General features: G+C 39.9%; 1 protein-coding gene across 1 annotated transcript in view; it reads right to left on the bottom strand.

Annotated features, from left to right (window-relative positions):
• Window positions 1–25,071, bottom strand: part of LOC125230677 (glutathione hydrolase 1 proenzyme-like) — a 104,600-nt gene that overhangs the window by 77,814 nt on the left and 1,715 nt on the right. Inside the window, exon 2 of the mRNA XM_048135917.1 lies at window positions 4,928–5,010. Coding sequence (XP_047991874.1) covers window positions 4,928–4,995 — 68 coding nt within the window. The 5' untranslated portion in view covers window positions 4,996–5,010. The remainder of the gene's footprint in view (window positions 1–4,927; window positions 5,011–25,071) is intronic.

Genomic DNA, 25,071 nt, shown 5'->3' with positions numbered 1-25,071 from the left:
AGTCTGTGGTGTCCTAATTGACAGATTACAGTCGACAAGTAGAAAAAGAATATTTTAGTTTATTATTCAGTACATCTTTACCACTCTAAATTTCAATATAAAGCGACGTTTGATCGGTGAATCGCATGTAACTTCAACAGTCCGCAATGTAACTATTGTAACTAAAATCACGTGCGAGTTCGTGCACCGTGTAAATAGGTTTAAAACCTAAGGTTCCATAATTTACAAACTAGTTATTCTCCATATAAATCTAATCGTCGTATGGATTTAAATTCATATGGCTTAAGAGGGTCCACAGAATGGCAGTTGGCCGGACGGTACCAGCCTACCTTTGGCGATCAACTGACAGAACACAACGTCCGGCCAATTTGTGGGCCAATGCTAATGGGGAAACGTAACCTGACCCTGACGGAAGTGAGTATTAGAAAACTTCAGGAGGATACTTCAGAGGAGATTTACAATGTTGGGAAAAGACAAATATGGTTAATAAAAAAAACCTTTAATTCGGCAATGCAACCGAAGACTTTGGATGAATGAAAAATAAAATGTACTTCACGAATATTCCGAAGACTTAATTAACTATAGATTCGGCTCATCTCTAACTGTGCTCTAACGTAAACAATCACTGTATAGTGCTCAGGATTAAAGTAGCAACGCCAAGGTCAAAAAACAAAATTTTCCCACACACACGGAAGTAGCTAAAGCATTTTTCTCTCTTGATGACATGCCTAATATACCAACAGCTATTGTGACGTAATTATCTGATTCGTAAATTGGTCGTAGCAATGTTGAGCCTAACCAAAGTCATATGTAGCTCCGTTCGTATAAACTCTAAGAAAAAAACGTACCTTAGGCCCACTTGCACCAACCACTTAACTCAGTGTTAATGGGCTGTCATCTGTCAAATTCTATACAAAATGGTGGGTTAACCCTCGGGTTAACGCTCCATTTTTGCTGGTGCAAGATGCCCTTAGAACCATACAGAAAAAGGTACGGTGGTCTATATCATATACAAGACCATAATACGGCCCGTACTGATGTACGGCAGCGAGACGTGGGCAGTCAAGCAGAAGGATGTGCATACTATTCAAGTTGCCGAAATGAAGATGCTGAGATGGATGTGCGGCGTCACCAGGCTCGATAGGATCCGCAACGAGTACGTGCGAGGCAGCCTGGGCGTACGCGACATCGCGGACAAAATGCAGGAAAGTAGGCTGCGATGGTATGGGCACGTAGGGAGAAGACCACCAGACTACGTTAGAAATTTAGCACTACGGTTCTCCATCCCCGGTAAGAGAGGCAGAGGAAAACCGAAGACAAGATGGAGGGACGTAGTGCTAAAAGATATGGCTGAGTGCAGAGTGTCCGAAGACGACGTCAAGGATAGGGCGAAGTGGAAGCGGTTGACAAGGAAACCTGACCCCACCACCATGTGGGATTAATAGCTTGGAAGAGAGAGAGAGGTCTATATCATAGATTAAATAAAACTTAGATGGCTTCGTTACAGATTTGGGGGACGCTAATATTAATATTTGACATTTTAACACATATCAAGATGGGCCAAATTGTCTGTGATTAGCTGATTACACATTCTACTTTCACAGTAACTCTCTATAATACGCGATCCTTTTTGGCCCAAAGGAGCAGAAAGAGTGCTCGTGGGGAACAGTTTTCCCTCACATGCATTGAATATTCTTAAAAAATAAATGCTTAATGCTATCCAATTTCTCAAGAAGTAAAGCGATAAAAATATTTCACTTTTAGGCCCTGTGAATACAATGTAGTGTACGTACATATATATTATATGATATGTATCTAACTAAACCGCTTAAACGCAAAACTGCCATCGTAAAATTTCGTAATAAATGTTGTAATACTACAAAACGTCTTCGTTACGACGCTAATGCTCGATAAATTTATAAATGTCAAAAATACGATACGCACAATTTATGAGCAATAAAAACAGTACTTGTAGGTACGGGAAATTTGTGCTTTCAAAATTTGGCAAATGAAAAAATAACACGCATAAGATTTCTTTCGTGAACGTCATATTAAAACTGTAATCTAGTAAGTATCGCAATGAATTCATGAATTGCATCAAATTATCGTAGGTATTATCGGTAGCAAATATTAATGGTTGTCACTTTTATGTTACAACTTAAATATTATACGACAACATATTACAACATGTTCTTGCATACATGCTCTTAAATTAAAGGAAAAATGGGAAAACTCCCACCTCCAGCAGAACTTGAACCTGTGACTTTCTGGATTGCCGGTCCAACCGCTCTGACCAAGTGAGCCGCAGATGCCTGCTGTGTGTTTGTGGTTTTTCCATGCCTTCCCTCAATTATTAAACGCCTTCAGGCGGTAAAAAAAGTTTATGAGATCATCATATTATTATGCAATTAATGCAATATAACAACTACATTATAACGAGTGTGTGATAATGATAAATGTCATAACTAACCCGTCAGTATCTATTATTGGCAAGTTATTGACAAGTCATCGTTACGAAGTTAATAGAACTGTTTTAGTATTTTTTACCGAGGCCAACGAGATGTGAATCAGATAGGTACAATATTGACGTTTCCACGTAAGTAACCTAATGGCACGCGGGACACAACACACTGAACAAACACCTCAATCATCATCCTCCTTGCGTTATCGCGGAATTTGCCACGGCTCATAGGAGCCTGGGGTCCGCTTTGACAACTAATCCCAAGATTTGGCAGGCACTAGTTTTACGAAAGCGACTGCCATCTGACCTTCCAACTCGAAGGGTAACTAAGCCTTATTGGAATTAGTCCGGTTTCTTCACGATGTTTTCCTTCACCGAAAAGCGACAAACACCTCAATAACATAGGTATAACCGATAGCCCCATGTACAGAGCAGCATGGAAGCAGAAGAGACCACCAAACACTTTCTTCTGGAGTGTAAACAGGTAGAAGTATATAGGAACAAGTACCTAGGTACGCCGAACACACTGAAAGAGGTAGGTATTTAGAGGCAGCGTGCAGCGGCTGGTCCATACAAGCGGATTCCCACCGGTTTGCCTAAAATTGATTACTAGTAAAGTTATGCGGTATGTTAAGGTAGGTTGCTTTGTGCTCAGCGTTGCCTATCAGAAATTTTCACCAGCCGCCACTGTATTTAGCAACCTGAAAAAACTGCTAGGTACTGTAGAGGAGCTGGGGTGGCTAGAATAGTGCTACCTCGTCTTTTTCACGCAAAATAGGTACAATATGGTTGTCAACTTGCGGAAAATGCCCAATAAAACTAACTAACTAACTATCCAGAGCGAATTTTTGACGTAAATCAAAGTGCTAATCAAGCCGTATGTTTTGAAATTAACGAACTAAATAGACACGAGTTGAGTTTCCAAGTAAACTAAGCACCTCTTTGTATGTGTAAGCTGTAGTGAGTAGTCATCTTAATTGCCCCTGTCTGCGCTAATTTGCGCGGCTTGTCTTTCACCACAATACTCCTCATTCATGAGGAGACATATTTAGTAACATTAAGTATGATATCTGTTTGATTTCAATGTTATTTCGTTTCGCTTGCTTGCGTTATGATGTTGGGTTATGTTAGTATTTTATGCATCAAGGGGCGGTTTAGTTAAATTCAGAGAAAATATGGTTAAATTACAAAATAAGAACCAAAATTCAGGTTTCGTGCTCCTAAGAACTGAAAGCATTTGTTTTGTTTGCAAAATGTTCCAATAAAAGTTCAAAATAAATTTTGGAATATGTAGGCAGGTACAAAAACGTGTAAGGTACAGCGGGGCAAATATCGACAGGGGGGCAATTGTAACTGATCATTTTTTTCCATTATTACATTATTAAGTTGAGTTCTACATTGTATCCACCAAACACGCGTTCGATAGTCGATATTTGCTCCGCTGTACCCTACACGAGGACTAAGGAGGATTACAGGGTGAAATCGAAATTGTGAACCGAAATCTGACTTTTCACGCCACTTAAGTCAAGTGTTACTATCAAAGAGACAGATATGCACACCGTATTTTTTTTCAACAACGGTTTTGGCGAATTCGCGGCGAAATAAAAATCAGAAGGTGAAAATGTAGGTACTTAGCAATTTTTTGGTCGGACGTCATCAGTCATCCAAATTCTATACTTGTATAATAGGTACAGTAAACCAATTGGAAATCTAAGCCACTCTAGAACCATGTCAAAATCACAAGAAGTAAAGCCTCCGCCTCACATAAAGCGTAGCGTTAGCGGAGCGGAATGCGCGCTACCGCTCGCAATCCGCGTTCGTTAGTTCCCGCCAGCGTCCGCTGGGCGCAACGCCAGCGTTCGTCCGGCGCACCGCTATCATTGCGCTCCGCTAACGCTTCGCCTACGCTCTCAAAATGTGTGGCCGAGCTTCAAGAGATTTTTTACAATCTGATTTATAACGTCACGATAACTTCTACAGTCTAGGCCACTGTAGAACTATGTCATAGTGACGTTATCGGTTCCAATGAGGGGGCACACTGACATTTTATCCCGCCAGGCGGCGCCTGTGCTAGTGTCTAGGCATGTCACTGTCATTCATATGTGAGAGAGAGAAAAAAAACATGGTCTCGCTCTCACGTATGGAGTAATAGGGTGGCGCCATCTGTCATAACATTTGAGCACACCTCGGACACTGGCAATCAAATATATGAAAGAGGCGCGTTCCTAGCACACGGTCTAAGCTCGTGTAGGTGAACGCGTACTATGCTTGTATGAGTGAAATATGACAGACTGTTCCCGTTTTTGACAGGCGGTAACTGTGAGGTAACCGAGAGGGGGTGATGGGCACTTTCAGCGGGGAGCAGAAGTGGCCATACTGTACGATAGTACTCTTTATTATACTGTGCTTGAGTGTGCCTCTTCATTGGTTAGCTTGATATTGGAAATGGTCCGAAAACCCACTTACCGCCGACAGCAGAGTATTTTAGTGGTGGCGTCGCGGGTATCTGTCACGGTCATGCTGCGGATAGTCATCTTCACGCCGGTTCACTGCAACAATACGGTTATCATATTAATAATGTACTTCAACCCACAATTACGACATTATGACAGAATTACATAAATACTGAGTGAAATCGGGGTCATGATCCAAACTGTGAAAAACGTGTTAAGATGGTGTTTCTGAACAAGGTTTCCCATGGAACAAATATGAAATCGCAAAAAAATTAACAGTTTTCATACCGACCGGTGCAGGAGTTCACGATTTCCAGTAGAGTTTCATTAATATGTTAACACATTTACGAGGGATCGGTATGGAGAAATGTATACATATTAATGAACTTGAACACGAACTAGTCTAAAAAAACCGGCCAAGAGCGTGTTGGGCCACGCTCAGTGTAGGGTTCCGTAGTTTTCCGTATTTTTCTTAAAAACTACTGAACCTATCAAGTTAAAAACAATTTTCCTAGAAAGTCTTTATAAAGTTCTACTTTTATTATTTCCAAAAATATTAATATTATCAAAAAACGATCTTAGTAAACCCTTATTCATTTTTAAATACCTATCCAACAACATATCACACGTTGCGGTTGGAATGAAAAAAAATATCAGCCCCCACTTTACATGTAGGGGGGGTACCCTAATAAAACATTTTTTTCCATTTTTTATTTTTGCACTTTGTTGGCGCGATTGATATACATATTGGTACCAAATTTCAGCTTTCTAGTGCTAACGGTTACTGAGATTATCCGCGGACGGACGGACGGACGGGCAGACAGACATGGCGAAACTATAAGGGTTCCTAGTTGACTACGGAACCCTAAAAAGAGGAAAAATATTCGAGTTTTTTTGGGAAAAGGGTTTTCAGAAAGACCATCTTAACACGTTTTTAAGCGTTTGGATCATGACCCCGATTTCACCCTGTAGGCTGCGTCCTGTTATAAAATGTCATCATCATCATCATCATAATTTTAGCCATTAATCTTCCACTGCTTAACCTAAGGCCTCCCTTCGTGTACGGCTGTACGCCACGTCCCGGTCCAGGGGACCGATTTTTGAGTCTCACTGTCACTAAAATACCGGTTGAAAACGGTGAATTGCCTATTATTTTCAGTGACAATTTTCTGAATTCGAACGCCGTGAGACCAGGGCTAATCTCACAGTTTTTGTACAATTTAGGAATACATTATCTGTGATGATCATACAAATATAGACCGTCAACCAAATCTTGTCACTAGAAAAACGCGGCAAATTTGAAAAATCGCGGGCTAGCAACACTAGTTTTGAAAATCGGTGGAAGTTCGCGTGTCATTTGTATCTTATCTGTGGAAATCTCCGTCCTACCAAAAAGAGAAATAACTAGCACATATCCGTCCCTTTTTAATACATTATCTAATTCGTAAGGAAGGAGCGAGCCCCTTGAAAAAAAATATCTGTGGCTGTTCGACGTACATTGCTGGTTTTTGTTCGTTTCATAGGGATACCATACTTTAGTTTGATGTACATTGCTACTGCCAAAATTTGGTTGACAGGCTATAAATGCTCTTACCGAGATTCGAACCCACCGGCCACACTACGAGTATCATATTAGGAAGGGTCACTACCAACTAAGTGTGAAAGTTTTCGGAGTCAAAATAATTAAAATTAAAACTATGTACGAGCAAAATGGACTCACCCAACCAAATTAAAATTTTTATAATAAACTGAATTAGATACTTCCCGTTATGTATGAAATTATGTTTTTTAATTAGTAATAATTAAATCATTTACCAAATTCCATAGTTCTAGCGCAACGGGAAATATCCTTCTCATTTTGATCTCATGGTTATTAAGTATAGGCTAGATACGTGTTTTTCGGGTTAAACGACCCTTAATTTTTTTCGCGTTAACGTAAAATTACATTTTTAACAGACATTGACATTGAGGTGATGTTGCGTCTCAGTGACGGCGCGGAACCCTAAAAATGATAAAACTCTTATTACATAAACTGTGGTTGACCTTTGGAATCAAAAACGACTTCTTGGCTTAAGGCGATACACGAGGGGTTAATTCTCCATACAAACGCTCTCGACTATTTCCTCCCTGGTTTTTGAAGATAGAACAATGATTTTTCAACACAGATTATTATTATTTTTATCTGTGTCGGACCGTTTTGATTTTTTTTTGATATTTTTATTTTTAAAGACGCTTTTTAAAATTTACAAAAACGGCCTTTTTCATTATGGCACAAAAAAGGTGTGATGCTCAAGATTGGTAACAGTTAGCCAAAAAAATTAAACGGTCCGACACAGATTATTTCATTGTTATTCAGATTCTCAAATTTCGTTCCGATTAATTAAGTTTTGAAGGAGGAAACAGTCGAGAGCGGAACCTCGATTTTAAAGATTTTTTCGCAATATATTTTAACTGAGTTGTTCTTAATGGATTTTTTTTTTCGATAAATCTAGTTAATAAGGGGGGCTCCTTTCCATTTTAGCATTTTCGCTCCTTCGTAGCGTCTTAACTCGGCAGTATTACATAGCTACCGTACCGGTTACTGACACTTACTGACCTAGCCAATAATTTATGCATGTCCTTGGTATAACTTAATAAAGCATAGATTTCCTATGTCGATAGCTATGTGCATTGACTGCATTGTATGTAGGTACACTTGAAAATACGTTCTATTCATTGACGCAAGTCATTGTAAGCGTAGTTAATAAATATGCACTTATACACCGTGTCTTTATTGATATCCAATATATGGTACTGTCGAACTGAACTGATGATGGAGCCGAAAGATATGAACGGGAACTTCATGATGGAACATCGTCTCAGCTGTTTTAGGATTTCTTAGAAAAGTTTTGTAATGAACTTTGACCACGTTTTAAGTTTGATTGCTATTAAAGTGTGTTTTTTAGAAACTGAAATAGATACTATACCATTAAGAAAAAGCGATCAAGCCAGTGGGCCCCGGCTTCGCCACCAGTTGGTGGCGAAGCCGGGAATCGAACCCGGGGTCTCCAGCTATCGCGGCTGACGTGCTAAACCGTTACACCACCTCGACCGCCTAATTAATAATTTGATTTGTTACATACTTCGGTGTTTTTCAGTTTTTATAAACTATAATTTATTTACTTATATAACGTGTAGAGGTCGACAATAAACCTCATAGCCGCACCTCACACCATCGGAGCTTATGGAGCTAATTAGTAGGTATAGCACATTGACAGTCTTTGTTTCATGAACATAGTCTTGATTAGTATTTGAACGGCACCAATCATCGTCTGAGTGATGTTTTGCAGGAAGCAGTCAATTCTCGTTTATACGAATAAAACTCCTTTAAAATAAGAGTCCTTCAATATAGGACATTGACAGTCCATACTAAACATGGTCTCGATCACGTCTCGATTAAGCAGTGTGTATAGATTCAAGATTTAGTTTATTCATGGTAAACACATAATTATCTACATAAGTATTACATATATTTTACAATTATTATTTTAAAAAATGTATGACGGGTTGACCACGGGTATCCGCACGTCTCTCAGCGTTTGATGCGTCTGGCGTCTTTGCAGGAAGCATTCAATCGCGTTAGTATCAATATAATATCACCAGAGTCCTTTCTTATAGGACATTGGCAGTCTTTATTAAATATAGTCTCGAGCAGTCTGTATCCGCACGCCTCCATTGTTGTTGCCTCTGTGTTTGCAGGAAGCATTCAACTTTGTTTGGTACCAAATAATATCAAGGTTAAGTTCAGATGAACGCGCGTTGCCGTGCTTGATGCCGCGGCCAGAAAACCGTGCGTCGCCGGCGCCGCGCGTTCATCTGAACTTATCCTTAAATACGCCCTTCTTATTGACAGTCTTTATTAAACATAGTTTCTGTATCCACACTTCTCTCACCGTTTGATGCGTCTGGCGTCTTTGCAGGAAGCGTTCAATCGCGTTGATACGGCGAATATTGCGAGGGTCCGCCCTAATATTAGACGGCCTACAAAGCGGTCGCCGTGCAAAGAACTTTTGCAAACTGAGTCTACAATGTTATTGGCGTTTTAGAAGACGTTAAGTAGGTACTGGATAGCGCAAGTGACGTTTACGACATAATCTATCGAGTAACTTTAAAACGTCAAAAACTCATAAGGCTTGGAAGCAATCAAATTAAAAGTTCACCCGAATATTACGGGTTGCAGATGCATTTTCAAATATTTTATGGTGCTGTTTTTACTGATTTTTTTCCTGCTTCAAATTAAATGAATATAAAAATAAATGATACAATTAATTGGTGAGTTCTGTTTTTTTTTCTCATTTATGTATGATGGATATTGCGAAAACAACATAATAAGTAACCTTGAATGCAAAATGGGGGGCAAGAACCATACCGTTCTACCCTAGGGATGGTCAGAGGGGCGGATGGACGAGTCCTTGTATAGATTACTCATATGAGAGATAATTTCGACCTCAGCAGCTGTGACCTGGGTGGCCGAGCGGAAATAGGCATCTGCCGCGATTGCAGGGTACGCTGGTTCGATTCCAGCCTCAGGCACTGGAGGCCTTGGTCACTTTTTCTTTCATATGTGTAATTTATTTCGGTTTTAATTTATATATATAGTGGTGTGACTACTTTAAGATAGCACAAGCTGAAATATTTTCAATAGAATATAATTTGACTAGTGTTAATTAGAACCTTGAATGCATTAGATGTAAACATAATGCAAAGCATAAGTTTTTCCAGTAAATGACCTGGTTTTTCTCAAGTTTCAACATTTTCTTAGACTAAGAATGTAAAAAAGAAGAAAAAAATGTTTTCTTAAATAAAAAGGTTGTTCCGGGGATAATGTAAACTAAGCTGTTCTAGTAAAAGTAAGTAATTTAACATTGACCTATTTTTTCTCAACATTATCTCAGTGCATTCGATTTCCTTTAAAAAAAGGTTGTTCCGCGATTAAAGGACCTCCGGCTGCGGCGGGATGGTATTATGATTTAATTATCTCGTGTTATTACTGGAAGGAATAATTTCTGCTCTCTTTCCTTGGCAAACACTAGAATCTGCAAGTCTACAGTCTACACACGTATACACGGTGTAACACAAAGAACCAACGAGACTTTTGTTGGAGTTTTGTTAAATAGTTAGGTTGATTAATATGATAAAGCCCGTTTACGTCCCACACCGTATTTCACCATTCCATACTTAGGCATAAGAAACAGGGTTGGAGTGCCCATTTATAATGGCTTCGACCAATAACGATATCATTATCATTATACACACAAATCAAATGTTCTTACTAAACCTGTCACTTAAATTTTACTTAAATGATGGACCTTAGACTTGTGGCAATGGATATTAAGGGGCTCCCCACGTTTTTCATTGTTTTTTGACATGTTTTGAGTGGAAATTCCTAAATTTGTACTACAGATAGAATTATAAGACGTTGCCCGTTGGTCTTGGATGGTGGTTGGATTTCCATTTGACTTTTCTAAAAACTCAAGTGAGGTTTTAATTTTAAGTTAACTAAAACAAAAGTTATGACTAAAAAACCAGTTTTCGACTCTAAAATTCTTCAACTTTGATGCCAAATATCACAGAAACAATGGAGCTGTAAAGTAATTATGACATATTGTTTTGTTTAAAGACGATGCTGTTAAATATGATAGGCTTTAGAAACTATCATAATGTCAATGGATTCAAATCGAAGGTCATTGGCGCAGGGAACGCCCTTAACTATTTTCTTTTATAGCTGATCAAAGACAATAAGTTGTGGGCCAATGAGGTTTGAAAAGAACATATGACTCACGCTTATTAACAAGCTAGGATATAGCCGAGCATTTCGTAACGATTTTATCAGTATCAGAAAAAATACTTTTTCAAAACATGTGTAAGTATGTATTAATTACATTTTACCTAAAATAAGTTTAGGTAACTGCTTTCTTGAAACCGGCTAAATTTACGTCACCAACGATCTATTTATACATATTATATATGAAATGTATATGACAACTACCTATACATGAAATTATGCCCGTATTGTACTAAAACCGAACATAGTAACATAATACAGAACCGGTTTGGGACGATCAAGTGTCCATCCGTCGTGGAAGTCAAGGGTACGACGCGACGCGATATGCGATACAAGCTCATTTTATCAGGTAAGTAACTTAACTAGTGAAGTCAGGTTCTGTATAAGTAATATCGAGATGTATTTACCAACGAAAAACGTCGTACTACACCGTGTTTTTATTGAATTCCGTTCACTTTGGCTTATAGTTAGGTCCATTATAGGAAACAGAACAGCATAGTTAGTTTTTTCATGCATAACTTTTTTTTGAAAAACTCCATACACCTGCGATAGATGTTTCATCAATTGCTGTTAAGAAACGGGCTTTGTGTCTTTGAAATGCGATTGACATGTCATAGTTTTGACACTTGCTTAGTGTGAGTTAGTTATAAAGCCCGTTTCTCAATCAGAAATTAAAGTAACATCTATCGCAGGTGTATGGTTTTTCTAGAAAAATATACGAATTTAAGAAAACTAACTATGCCATTCTGTTTACTATAATGGACCTAACTATATGCCGAAGTTAACGGAATTCAATAAAATCGCGGTGTATACACGGGCGAAAAGGAAATTCGTAACTCGTGTCGATTTAAAATACTCCCTTCGGTCGCGCGTGTTTTTTTTTTATTTAACGCCACTCGTTTCGACCTTACCTTTTTCGCACTTGTATCGTAATGCTATCCGGAAATCGTCACGTAAGTATATGCGTACATTTTAGAGTACGGTCATCTAAGAAAGTGGTTTAACACTTTTCGACTTTATTTTTAAACACATAAGGCCGAAAAGTGGTAAGCCACTTTTTTGGCTGACTCCTACTTACTTATGTTACATATGTTAATAGTTAGGCACTAAAATTAGAAACATAATATATGTAAGTCTACTAACAAGTTGTATGAGTCAAACATAGTTACCCACTTGAATTAAAAGTTTTTTAATAATAGCACGTTAATAATAGAGCGTCGTTATAGTTATTCAAATTCAATTTATCAGTACAACTACGTCACATTCTAGGGTGCTCTTTATATCTTCCTTGTTGCGCCTGAGCACAGTATAATAAAGAGTACTATCGTACAGTATGGCCACTCCCGCTCCCCGCTGAAAGTGCCGCCCATCCCCTCTCGGTTACCCTACAGTTACCGCCTGTCAAAAACGCGAACAGTCGACCTGTCATATCTCACTCATACAAGCATGGTACGCGTTCACCTACACGAGCTTAGAATGTGTGCTAGGAACGCGCCTCTTTCATATATTTGATCGCCTGTGTCCGAGGTGTGGCCTGAGTGAGTTACGGCACACCTAGGACACTGGCGATCAAATATATGAAAGAGGCGCGTTCCGAACACGCATTCTAATCTCGTGTACGTGTACGCGTACCATGCTTGTATGAGTGAGATATGACAGATCGACTGTTCGCGTTTTTGACAGGCGGTAACTGTGAGCTAGCCGAGAGGGGGTGGGCGGCACTTTCAGCGGGGAGCGGGAGTGGCCATACTGTACGATAGTAGTCTTTATTATACTGTGGTTACGGCGTATGGGTGACGCTATCGACGCAACGCCGTGATTTTTTTTTTATAAATAAGTAAATATCATAGGACATTCTTACACAGATTGACTGAGACCCACGATATATATAATATATAAATACTTATATACATAGAAAAACATCCATGACTCAGGAACAAATATCTGTGCTTATCACACAAATAAATGCCCTTACCGGGAATCGAACCCGCCGCTTAGCAGGCAGGGTCACTACCGACTACGCCAGACCGGTCGTCAATACATTATTAAATATATTACTATATGTATGTCATACATTATTACATGTATGTCTTTACCGTCACGGAAAAATGGTGTTCCGGACCTTTGGGAGACGTGCGCGGAGCCAACGCGTAGAGGCCCTTTTGACACTTTAATGAATTGTAAGGGGTAGGTACACCGGGCGGACGTTGCTCTTGCCCGTATTATGGGATACACGCAGAGGCAGCACCGCCAGGGTATTAATATTATTATCCAAACAATATTCTATTTCAACTAGTGTCTACTTAAAATTATAATATAGTCAATATGTACCCCTTAGCGCAGCCCCTTAACAAGCGCTGGTAGCCTAGCGGTAAGTACGTGCGACTTTCGTTCCGGAGGTCGCGGGTTCGAACCCCGGCTCGTACCAATGAGTTTTTCGGAACATAAGTGCGAAATGTAATTTGATATTTGCCAGTCGCTTTTCGGTGAAGGAAAACATCGTGAGGAAACCGGACTAATTCCAATAAGGTCTAGTTTACCCTTCGGGTTGGAAGGTCAGATGGTAGTCGCTTTCGTAAAAACTAGTGCCTACGTCAAATCTTGGGATTAGTTGTCAAAGCGGACCCCAGGCTCCATGAGCCGTGGCAAATGCCGGGATAACGCAAGGAGGATGATGACTATGTAACCCCTTAGCATAGTATCAAACGGTTGATATATGTATATATATACTTGCTTTAGTTTTGAAAAAGGAAAAGAAAGAAAGTATACCTATTTCAACATTTTTCATTTACCTGATTGTAACAATTACTTGTAATCTTTATGAGAGTAGCGCTAGAATCCATGAGAATTACCTAGAATACAAGTAGAAAATAAGCCTATAAAATTTAATGACGATAGCTCCAGTCTGGCACCTCGCAAATACCTACCTACCTACTTACCCCATCAATCCCAAATAGGGACAATGTAATAAATAAGAAAACTTAAATAATAAATCTTCTCCCAGAGTCTGTAGTTAATATGAAAGGCAATCATGATCTTTGCGCAGTCTTTAAAACGAAGCACGTTAATGGGAGAAGGTTGCAGAACAACGAACGGAGTGGCGCAAATGCATTGTGGAGGGTCGCAAAATTTGCGATGAGTCATGGTTTGCTGCACTAGCTGATAAGAGACAGAAGCGACGCCAAGGTGTTTCAGCGCCGATTTCCGCAAACTTCTCTTGTCAGTCCTGCGGTAGACTATGTTGGTCTCGCATCGGTCTAATCGTCTCGTCTGCAATAGACGTTACGGTCAATGATGATGATGATGAAATAATAAATAAAATAAAGAATTAGAAAATTGTCAATGTTTATAGTTATCGTGTGCATAATCATTATAATTATGTAGGTACCTAATTATACTTTTATATTATTCATATTACTTCAATAACTTGACGTGTAAATACGTAAATTATTATAAATAATTGTCTAATATTCTACCTACTATTTACACTGACGCAGGTTTACTAAACAAAAATGGATGAGGACAAGGCAAGGTATTGAGATAAGAGCAATGTTCAACATAATGTCATGGTCTATTTGATTAATTAATTGGATCAAACAGGATTTCCCGTAACTGGGGTCATGGGGCCCCTTAATATTGTCTTTTAGTAGTAAACACATTGTTATTATCGTTAAAATAAACATCTGTAATGCTTGCGTAAGTTGTAATCACAATTAAATTGTTTTTTTTAACTTCCGACGCAAAAATATCCGGGTGTTACAAGTTTGACGTGTCTGTCTGTCTGTCTGTCAGTTTGTGTGTGACTCAGGTCGTCCCTATCGGACTATTTGTAAGTGCGGTCGTCCCTATCGCACTATTTTATCATTTATCGCGCGACCATACTTGCTTGCCAGATATCTCAATATCAGTGCTAGCCCATATATTGTTTCAATTATTTAAAAAGCGCTTATAAATATTTTTTTTTGTTTACACATGAAGAAATTTGAACATTACCATTGACGAGTTAACATACCTACTAAATTTAATCAAAACGCAAAACCGCTCGGTTTGCGAAAAAACCCCGACCGCGTAATAGTGGACCGATTTTCATGAAACATGGCTAAGAACACTTCCGACTAATTCAGCTTTCAAACAAAAAAAAAATCATATCGGTTTATCCGTTCGGGAGCTACGATGCCACAGACAGACACACACACAAACAGACATTTAGACAGACAGACACGTCAAACTTATAAGCGTTATAAGCTTATAAAAACCTCGTAGTTTTTGCGTCGGGGGTTAAAAAACAGATTTACAAAATCCCATTTACATAAATAAAACTGTCAGACCTATTTACAAAATCCTATTTACATACATAAAATTGTATTATTGCCTTACCTAATTAAGGTCTCGTAGGAAAAATCCTCCGAACAAACTGTGAGGCTGCGGGCTTGGCTGACGCCAAACATGCTTGGTCAATTGCTTGCCCCGGTCAAAATTACCCCGAACATCCAAATTCTCAAAGGAGCTGGGACGACATTATATGTAAATTGACCGTTACTTCCCTCCTCGAGCAATCAGGCACCGAGGGACGAGCCAGACTCCTGGCAGCAGGAACTAGCGAAGCCGGGTACTGGCTCCATGCACACCCTTCCCCAAATTTGGGCACATTTTTAACCCCCGATACTCTCCGCATTTCAGTTTGTCTTCGTCTCGGGGTCCCGGTCTGCGCCCCCATCGCTGCCCCTGTGGCCATGAAGTTGACCCACTAGGGCACCATGGTCTTTCCTGCCAGCGAAGCGCTGGCCGCTTCTCGAGGCATGCCGCCCTCAACGACGTGATCCGCCGGTCTCTTGCGTCAGTCAATGTGCCGGCCCTTTTAGAGCCGACCGGCATATCAAGGACGGACGGTAAGAGACCGGATGGAATGTCGTTGATTCCGTGGAGTATGGGACGGGTGCTGGTTTGGGACGCAACGTGCGTTGACACACTGGCCCCGTCTCATCTCCACCGAACCTCCGTGAGGGCAGCATCAGCAGCAGAGGCGGCCGAGAAACTAAAGGTAGGAAAGTACAGCGGTCTCGGCGCCGAATATATTTTTATCCCATTCGGCGTCGAGACCCTTGGCCCGTGGGGCCCTGGCGCTCTAAGTCTCTTCAAGGACCTGTCGAAGAGACTGAGAGACGCCACCGGAGACCGAAGAGCTGGCAGCTTCCTCGCTCAGCGCATTAGCTTGACAATCCAGCGAGGAAATGCTGCCAGCGTCTTCGGTACCATGCCACAGGGGCCGTTTTTAGATTTATTTTAGTTTAATTTTAGATTTATTTAGTTTAATTTTTATTTTAAGTTTAATTTTAGTATAACTTTAGATTTATTTAATAAATGTGTGCATTTGTATTACAATAATGTACTTATAAAGATTATTAATTAAGGTGATATTAAATTTATTCGGCGGAATAACTAAACTAGCAAAGGTTTCCTTATTTAGTATTTTTAGTTAATTCTACGAAGCTATTCATGAGACATAATTATGACTCATACAAATTAAGGACAAATCTTACAAACTCATCCTTTTCGTTGTAAGTTTTCCTTGCAAGTTCAAATTGAATTTGATGAAGTTGGTACTTAACATGATGTTTTCGTAAGATCCCGTGAATATATATGAAAGCATAGGTAATATACCTATTATGCACTAAATATCTATCACTATAAATACTTTAATATTATAAATGGGAAAGTGTGTGTGTGTGTTTGTTTGAGTTGGAAATATCCGTGGACACAGTAAATAAAATACTAGATAGTTTTCCAATGTATATTTGTGCCGACCGCACAGACAAACGAACTGAACCAAACTGACATGTTTACATAATGTGACATTGTCTAGAAGACGATTCTATTCAACCAGTAGAGTTTATAATGGTGCACATACGAACTTCATAGTTAATAAACTTACGTAGGTTCTAACATTGGCCCTTGAACCAATATAAACTCATGTACATCACATACATTAAACACATAGTAATCTAAGCAAATACATTAGACACATCCGCTGTCTAAAAACAAAACATTACCTACAACACAAAAATAGGCATAGCAAAGGTATCAGTAAATTTCGTAAAGTATCCGTAACATATAAAACTACAAATAGTCAAAACATACATGAAACGGATCTAAAACAAACTATACCTTCACAAATATATAGTATATTGCTTAGAGCCAAGTCACTTATTTAATGATACAAATAAATGACTAACAAACTTATCATGTTTTTCTTTTGCCAATGGTTTCGTTAAAACATCGGCCACCATTTCATCAGTTGATAGGTATTTCAAAACGACAGTACCTTCCTCAACGATTTCCCTGATGAAGTGATGCCGTACATCGATGTGCTTCGTTCTGGCGTGGTACATAGAATTAGCACACAATTTCAGTGCAGACTGATTGTCATTAAACAAAGTAATCCTATACTGTACCCCGTAAATTTCGAACAGAAACTTGCGTAGAAAGAGAGCCTCTTTACAAGCATCTGAAAGACACATGTACTCACTCTCCGTGCTTGAAAGAGCGACTGTCTTTTGTCTCCTACTCTCCCATGAGATAGTAGAATTTCCGATTTTGAACACAAAACCGGTATAAGATCGGCGATCGATCTCATTTGACGCAAAATCAGCATCAGCATATTATGCGACGATGTCTAAACCTGACTTCTGAAAAGTTAAACAATGATTAAGCGTACCTTTCAGATAGCGAAGAACGCGTTTCGCCGCCTTCCAGTGAGTCTCGTCGTACGTGTCGTTGAACTGGCTGAGTGAGCTGACAGCATGCGCAATATCTGGTCGCGTACATACCGCTATGTACATTAGACATCCTATCAGGCCTCTGTAGTCGTGCGTACAATCTTTCTTTATAGATTTCACGAGCTTCAGACCTGTTTCCATAGGTGTTCGTGCAGGTTTGTAGTCCGACATATGAAATCGTTCTAGCACCTTCTTAATATAGCTTGACTGGTCTAGAGTAATCTCGTCATTCTGTCTGCAAAGCCTCATTCCAAGAATGTGATGAGCTGGCCCTAAGTCTTTGATTTCAAAGGCCTTCTTTAATTCTTCTTTGATTCCAGCCGTATCTCGGCAATCAGCTGAAGAAAACAACATTATGTCATCAACATAGAGCGCAATTATAATAATGGATTTCCCGCTCGACTTGACATAAACACAAGGTTCGGAAGATAAACGTTTGAACTTCATTTTGTTTGTCAAAACGCCATTTATTTTCTCATACCAAGACTTCGAAGCTTGCTTCAGTCCGTATATGGCCTTATTCAACTTGTAAACTTTATCTTCTTGGCCCTTAATCTTATAGCCTTCTGGCTGCTCCATAAAAACGGTTTCTTTTAAATCTCCATTCAAAAACGCCGTTTTTACATCAAGATGCTCGATATTCATGTTAATATCTTACTACAGGAGAAAACGTTTCCTCGTAATCAATACCGTATTTCTGGGTATAACCTTTTGCAACAAGGCGCGCTTTGTATCTCAGTATTTCCCCATCGAGGCCAAGCTTTCTTTTAAAGATCCACTTGCATTTGACAGGCCGTTGCTTCGCATCGCGGTCAGTCAGAGTCCAACACTTGTTATCGATGAAAGATTTATACTCTTCCGCCATCGCGGCTTTCCACTTACTCGCATCCGGGCCACTCAGCGCCTCGCGAACTGTTAGAGGGTCCCCGTTGTCACTGCATACAGTGTTCCATCCGTAGAGTTTTCAAAGTCTTCCAGTGTTGAATCTCCTGGGACATATGTCTCATCCGCAGGGTCATCTGGGGTCTCACTGCTGCTCTCAGAATCATCTGTTGTAATGACGCTGTTATCCTGAGCGTTTTCATCAGATATTTCTGCGGGCTCTTGGGGTAAAACGGGTAAAGCGGGTTGCACCTGAGTATTATCAGTGACAGTTACATTGTTCGTCAAACTAATCTGAGTGTAACGTGAACTGTCATACTCATCCGATGAAATGTCATTCCAAAAAGCATGTTCTAGAAAAATCACGTTTCTAGCTTTTATGACAGTCTTCGGGTTCTCCGGATCTATCAGTCTGTAACCTTTTGTGTCGTCACAGTATCCGGCAAAAATATACTTCTTACTTTTGGGATCCAGTTTGTCCCGTTTGTGCTGAAGGGCATAAGCTTGACAGCCAAAAATGCGCAGGTAGCTAAGATTTTCCTTTTTACCTGTCCACTTTTCTTCTAGTGTACTGCCCATCACAGCCTTAGTCGGAGAGCGATTCTTAAGGTAGACGGCGGTGTTAACCGCTTCTGCCCAGAATTCCTTTTTCAAGCCTGCTTCCTGAAGCATGCACCTAGCTTTCTCCGTAACGCTTCTTATCGCGCGCTCCGCGACTCCGTTCTGAGCTGATGACCTTGGAACCGTGGTCTGATGTCGAATTCCATGCGCCTTCAGGAACTTCTGAAATTTAGAATTGACATATTCACCACCATTGTCACTACGAAGAACTTTTATTTTCTTATTGGTTTGGTTTTCCACGAGAGCTTTGAATTCTTTAAACATCTCAAAAACCTCATCCTTCCGCTTAAGAAAATAAACAAATGTTTTTCTTGACAAGTCATCAATGAACAACAGGAAATATCTTTTCCCACCTATGGACGGACACGGTAGTGGTCCCATGACGTCACTATGAACTAACCCAAGGATTTCCTTAGCCCTGGTCTCAGATTTCTTCGGAAATGGCAACTTAGTCTGTTTGCCTAAAATACAGGAAACACACGACTCAAAATTATTGTTGTCATAAGAAATACCAGTGACCATACCTTTTCTCAGTAACTCCATACTGCGGGCGTTCAGATGAGATAGACGTCGATGCCAAACTTGTTGTGTTGACTGGCTTCCAGTAGCAGGGATCTGTGGCGCTTGGTTCACGCTCACGGCAGCAGCGGGCACCGCTACACTGTCACCTGTACCCAAAGACAAAGACATAGCCTGCGAAGATGGCTCGCTACACAAAGCAGAAAGAGTTTCGATGGCATCGAGTTGATAAATACCATCTCTTAGAGTAGCTGTAGCTAAAACCTGCCCTTTGTCTAAAACTTTACACACGCCAGAACGAAACACAATTTCGTAACCTTTCCTGTCCATAGCACTAACAGATAATAAATTTGCAGACAATTTAGGTACTAAGTATACATTACTTATAGATCTCACACTATTGTCCTTTAACAAAGCTTGAGCAGTTCCTTTCCCAGCTGTCAATAAGGCTTCACCATTCGCGATGTATACCTTCTTTGGTTTATCAGTAGTAAAATCTGATAAAAAGCTGCGATCGTTGCAGAAATGCTGTGCCGCACCACTGTCGACGTACCAAACGTCACGGTTGGCTCCTGCGGCCAATGCAGTAAGCATCGTCTGGCTTTTCATGCCACTCTTCTTGCCGTCAGAGTTTTCTGGACAATCCTTCTTGGTATGTCCACTCTTTTTGCATCTGAAGCATTTAATTGAGTTGTGTGCTTTCCGAGTTGCAAAAGCCGTAGCATCTTCACTTTTCTCATTGCGTCTTGAATTTTCTAGAAGCAATTTGGCTTTGACATTTTCGCTTGACAGTGACGTGTTCAAATTTTCTAGAGCCATTATCAACGGGTCGTAATCGCTTGTCAAGCCACTGAGTAAAATCACGGCCACGAAGTCATCTTCCAATGCCTTCCCGATGTCGCTCAGCTGTTGCGATATATCCATGACCTTGTTGACGTAAACCTCCATGCTACCACATTCGCTCAGTTTGATGGCGAACAATGTGCGTAGCAGTCCGAGCCGTCGTGACAAGCCTCGGTCCTCGTATGCCTTTTGCAGGTTGCTCCACGCTTCGCGAGCCGTCTTGGCATTTCTAATTTGTGGAAACACACAAGGCTGTACGTTTAAGGCGATTTTCGCGAGCGCCTTCTCCTGCTTCTTCGCGTCTTCATTTTTATTTTCAGGCGTGCTTATACATTCCCAAAGATCATCGTGGATAAGCACCATCCGCATCATAAACTTCCAAGATGAATAATTCTGTATTCCAGACAGTTTTTCGATGAAACCATTCTGACTGGCAGATGCCATCTTTTGTTTTTGTTGCGAAAATTTTGAAAATAATTTGATGAAGTTTCACGCGAACACTTCGGAAAATTATTACTATCGTAGCAAATTTACTGCATGATCTGCTACCAAGTTGGAAATATCCGTGGACACAGTAAATAAAATACTAGATAGTTTTCCAATGTATATTTGTGCCGACCGCACAGACAAACGAACTGAACCAAACTGACATGTTTACATAATGTGACATTGTCTAGAAGACGATTCTATTCAACCAGTAGAGTTTATAATGGTGCACATACGAACTTCATAGTTAATAAACTTACGTAGGTTCTAACAGTTTGTACGTCTTTCACGGCAAAACGGAGCGACGAATCGACGTGATTTTTTAAGGTGCGACCACACCGCTGCTTAAAAAACGGTGACGGTACGGAATCGCAGTGACGCATCGTATCCGTACCGTTTTTACCGCATGCTCCACAGACCGCTGCTCAAAATACGCAGACGGTACGGAATCGCAGTGACGCATCGTATCCGTACCGTTTTTACCGCATGCTCCCCACACCGCTGCTCAAAATACGCAGCCGGTACGGAAACGCAGTGACTTTCGTATGGGACACGTCGTGCGTTTCCGTACCGTCGCCGTTTTTTAAGCAGCGGTGTGGGGAGCATGCGGTAAAAACGGTACGGATACGATGCGTCACTGCGATTCCGTACCGTCTGCGTATTTTGAGCAGCGGTCTGTGGAGCATGCGGTAAAAACGGTACGAATACGATGCGTCACTGCGATTCCGTACCGTCACCGTTTTTTAAGCAGCGGTGTGGTCGCACCTTTTTAACTGGGGTTAGTTGAAGGGTTGGAGAGTGACATAGGCTACTTTTTGTCTCTTTTTAACCCCCCACTTCCCTTAAATGGGGGGGGGGTGAACGTTTGTATGGAGCGTTCCGCAATTTTCGAATTTAATGCGAAGGAAGCCGCGGGCAAAAGCGAATAGTATACGTACATATACCAATGTACTAACATTGAGAGTTGCTCACATTTACAGAAAGTCGATCTCCTAATTAGTCTAATTACATAGGTAGCCAGCATATACACCGTGTTTTTTTGTTTTCCGTTAAATTCGACACGTAACTAGGTTCATTATCAGGAACCACCCTGTATATCACTTTTAGTTAAATTCGCGAAAAATTTTTTTCATAATTTTCATATAAATGAATTTATTAGTGTGAGAGACCCTTAAGAATAACATTCGAGTTAGTGTCAAGTGATTGACGGCACCACATGTCAACAGTGGCGGATTTGCAGTCCTAGCCGCTCTAGGCCCAGGCCATGTGCCGCCCCTTTCTCAACACCCATAATTATAAACTAGATGCGTACGTACACGTTGCGTTGCGATTTGCGAATGTCGTTACCAAATTTGCAGTGATCGGGGATTTGGATGCCACACTGCGGGATGTCAAGTAGAAACAGTGATATGGATACGTCGTCTGGCCCGTGGTAATTTTTTTTGATGCCATAGTAGACAAATGATCAGACAGATCGCCTGATAGTAAGCAACCACCGTCGCCCATGAACAATGAGGTTACAAGTAAACTGAATTAAACTGTTCAAAAAATAAACGCTAACCCGTGTAGGTATTAGGCTCAATAGTATGCACGTTATCTTGCAGGATAATACCTAATTTAACAGATCGACCGTTGCGTATGTATCTACCGGCATAATTACTCGTGTGGCGTCGAAATAGGGTTCATTATTGGAAACAGATGTACTGTCTGTAGGTAGTGTATCTAATAGGTAGATTGTTATTTTTAGATAAGATGGAGCGCATCGCCAACAAACTGTTTTACAGTTTGGCGAAACTTTAATGATAATATGCTTGTGTACATTGTCTTTCTTTGTTAAATAAATAAAAAAATATATATATATATATATATATATTAGAGGGCTTTCACGTGAAAAATAGTGAAATCGCAACCGAGCGCTTAATCATACCGTGTGTGGTATCAAATTATAGGGCTTTATATATATATCATAGGACTTTTTCTAATTAGTCTGACAAAATATGAAAAAATGTCCAGAAGTGGTAATAATTGTGACGGTGAAGGCTCGTTTTCAAAAAAATAGCCAAAAATAGATAATAGAAATTTATAATCACTAAGGCGTAACAGCAATTTAAGTAAACGTTGCAGATTATTTTAGTACGAAAATAACTTCGATGTGATGTAGATTTTCAAAGAAATTGTCAGTTAATTTAAGGTAATTTGCCTCGTTTACTCTTTTTCAAAACCTTATAATAAAAATGTCGTCTGAGAAGATTCTAGTCTAGATACGTATTATAAATTTACCAGTTTCAGTATTACGAATTGTCCAAATTTTACAAATAAGATCGACTAATTCAGTGCTATTCGCGGGTTTTCCTAAATGTGCATCAGAGAAAAAATCATAATTAATTTAGTGAGCTAACTTTCAAAAATCCAGTCTGATAAGATTCAAGATAATAAGATGCTCCAATTGAAACTTGAACTAAATATATCTATTAGATAACGGAAAGTGTAACATTTCACCGACTAAAACTATCAATTTTACATTATTTTTACGTTTTTCTTGAAAGCACCCTTAAATAAGCAAGTGTTGGTTATGATATTGATAATTAAGTAATTTTTATATAAATTACATATTTTATTGTAAGTGAGGCCTTAGATACTAAACTAATTTAATATAAAAAATGAATTCAGAAGTAATAACTCAGCTTTATTCAGCAGTAAGTAATTGATGATTGGATGTCGCATTTAAAACATTAACCCGTAATAGCAATATACTGACAATTAACTTATAATATAAAGGTGATACAAATATTATAATAAAAACCCACAGATGTCATATATACCATAGATCAAGCAAACGTATCTACTTAGCGTGTCAAATGAACTCAGTGAAATCCACTGAGTTGTCCGTCTTTACTCGCAGCTTGCAGCTTTCGGGCGTCAATTTTTGTAAGTTGAAGTCAACCAAAACATAAAAAATGCCTCGTTACGTGATATTCAATTGCAACAACACAAAAATTATGAACAATCAAGAGCCTGAGACATATTTAAAATTACAGGCAAGAATCAACTTCAGTACAAAATTTGACACGCTCGGCCCCTATACAAACATATGAATTTGTTTCTTCTATCTAAATTAAGTTCTGTGTAAAAACCTCTCCTTTATCTAACCACATTAAGCCTGGAATCCCGCGGCAGATTCATACTAGCATAATGATTGCTGTCATTCACCCCTTATGCCATTCAAATCCCCAATCACTGCAAATAAGTAATTAAAACACTTAATCCGCTCAATTGCTTTACGCACACTGCTGACAAAACAATCGCAAATCGCAGACACACGCGTAATAGATAACAATAGGTAGGTACCATCCTATATATTTAACTCAAACTACTTAACTTTTATATGTCGGAGCCGGTAGGTAGCTCGACATCAAGGGGCAGGCACCAGCTCCATGGCGGGCGGAAACAGTGGGCATATCACGCACACAAGTCCAACAAATATTTATGCAACTGGTAACAAATATTACTAATATCAAAACAAACACAATCACTTAAGTTCCAAAACACAAAAAAATCACACCAACTCAAAAGCTTTAGCATCACTAAGTTATCAGAACCGGAAACGAATCCGTGGGTCAAGTGGTACACTACTTAGGTACTTAAAGCGCACACGTAATCTCACGGCACGGTTATGGGATGGGATAGCGCGCGGTCGCGTGTCTCTATTCATCCATGTCCCAAATCTTAATGCCCTCTCGGCACCTTAAGGAATGCTTGCAACAAATATTTTAATTAATTTCATTACGTACCACATCGGACCCACGGCTACGTTCGGCGGTGTTTACAATATCCGCCCCGTCTCAAAGTACAAAGACATCACTGTGACAATTCCGCTAATGCTGTTAACGTAAACATTGGACCAGGAATGTGGTGGGCCGCCTCCACGGGCCTCAGACACTATAAGGTTACAGGTGCCTTGCGCCGACATATTATATGTACGATGTACGAATTAAATATTTATACTTTTATACGCAAACATTGATACGATACTTACGCGAGCCTATATAATATTAAGATACTTTGCATTCGAGTTCTTTGTTGTTAATCTTGTTATCCTCAGTGATTTTTTTTGCCACAATTTGCCGCCCTTAAAATCTGGCCGCCCTAGGCCCGGGCCTACTGGGCCTTACGGCAAATCCGCCACCGCATGTCAAAACAAATAAC

Source organism: Leguminivora glycinivorella, chromosome 10 (assembly GCF_023078275.1).
Source record: "Leguminivora glycinivorella isolate SPB_JAAS2020 chromosome 10, LegGlyc_1.1, whole genome shotgun sequence".
Classification (NCBI taxonomy): domain Eukaryota; kingdom Metazoa; phylum Arthropoda; class Insecta; order Lepidoptera; family Tortricidae; genus Leguminivora; species Leguminivora glycinivorella.
This window is presented reverse-complemented; position numbering and strand designations above follow the sequence as displayed.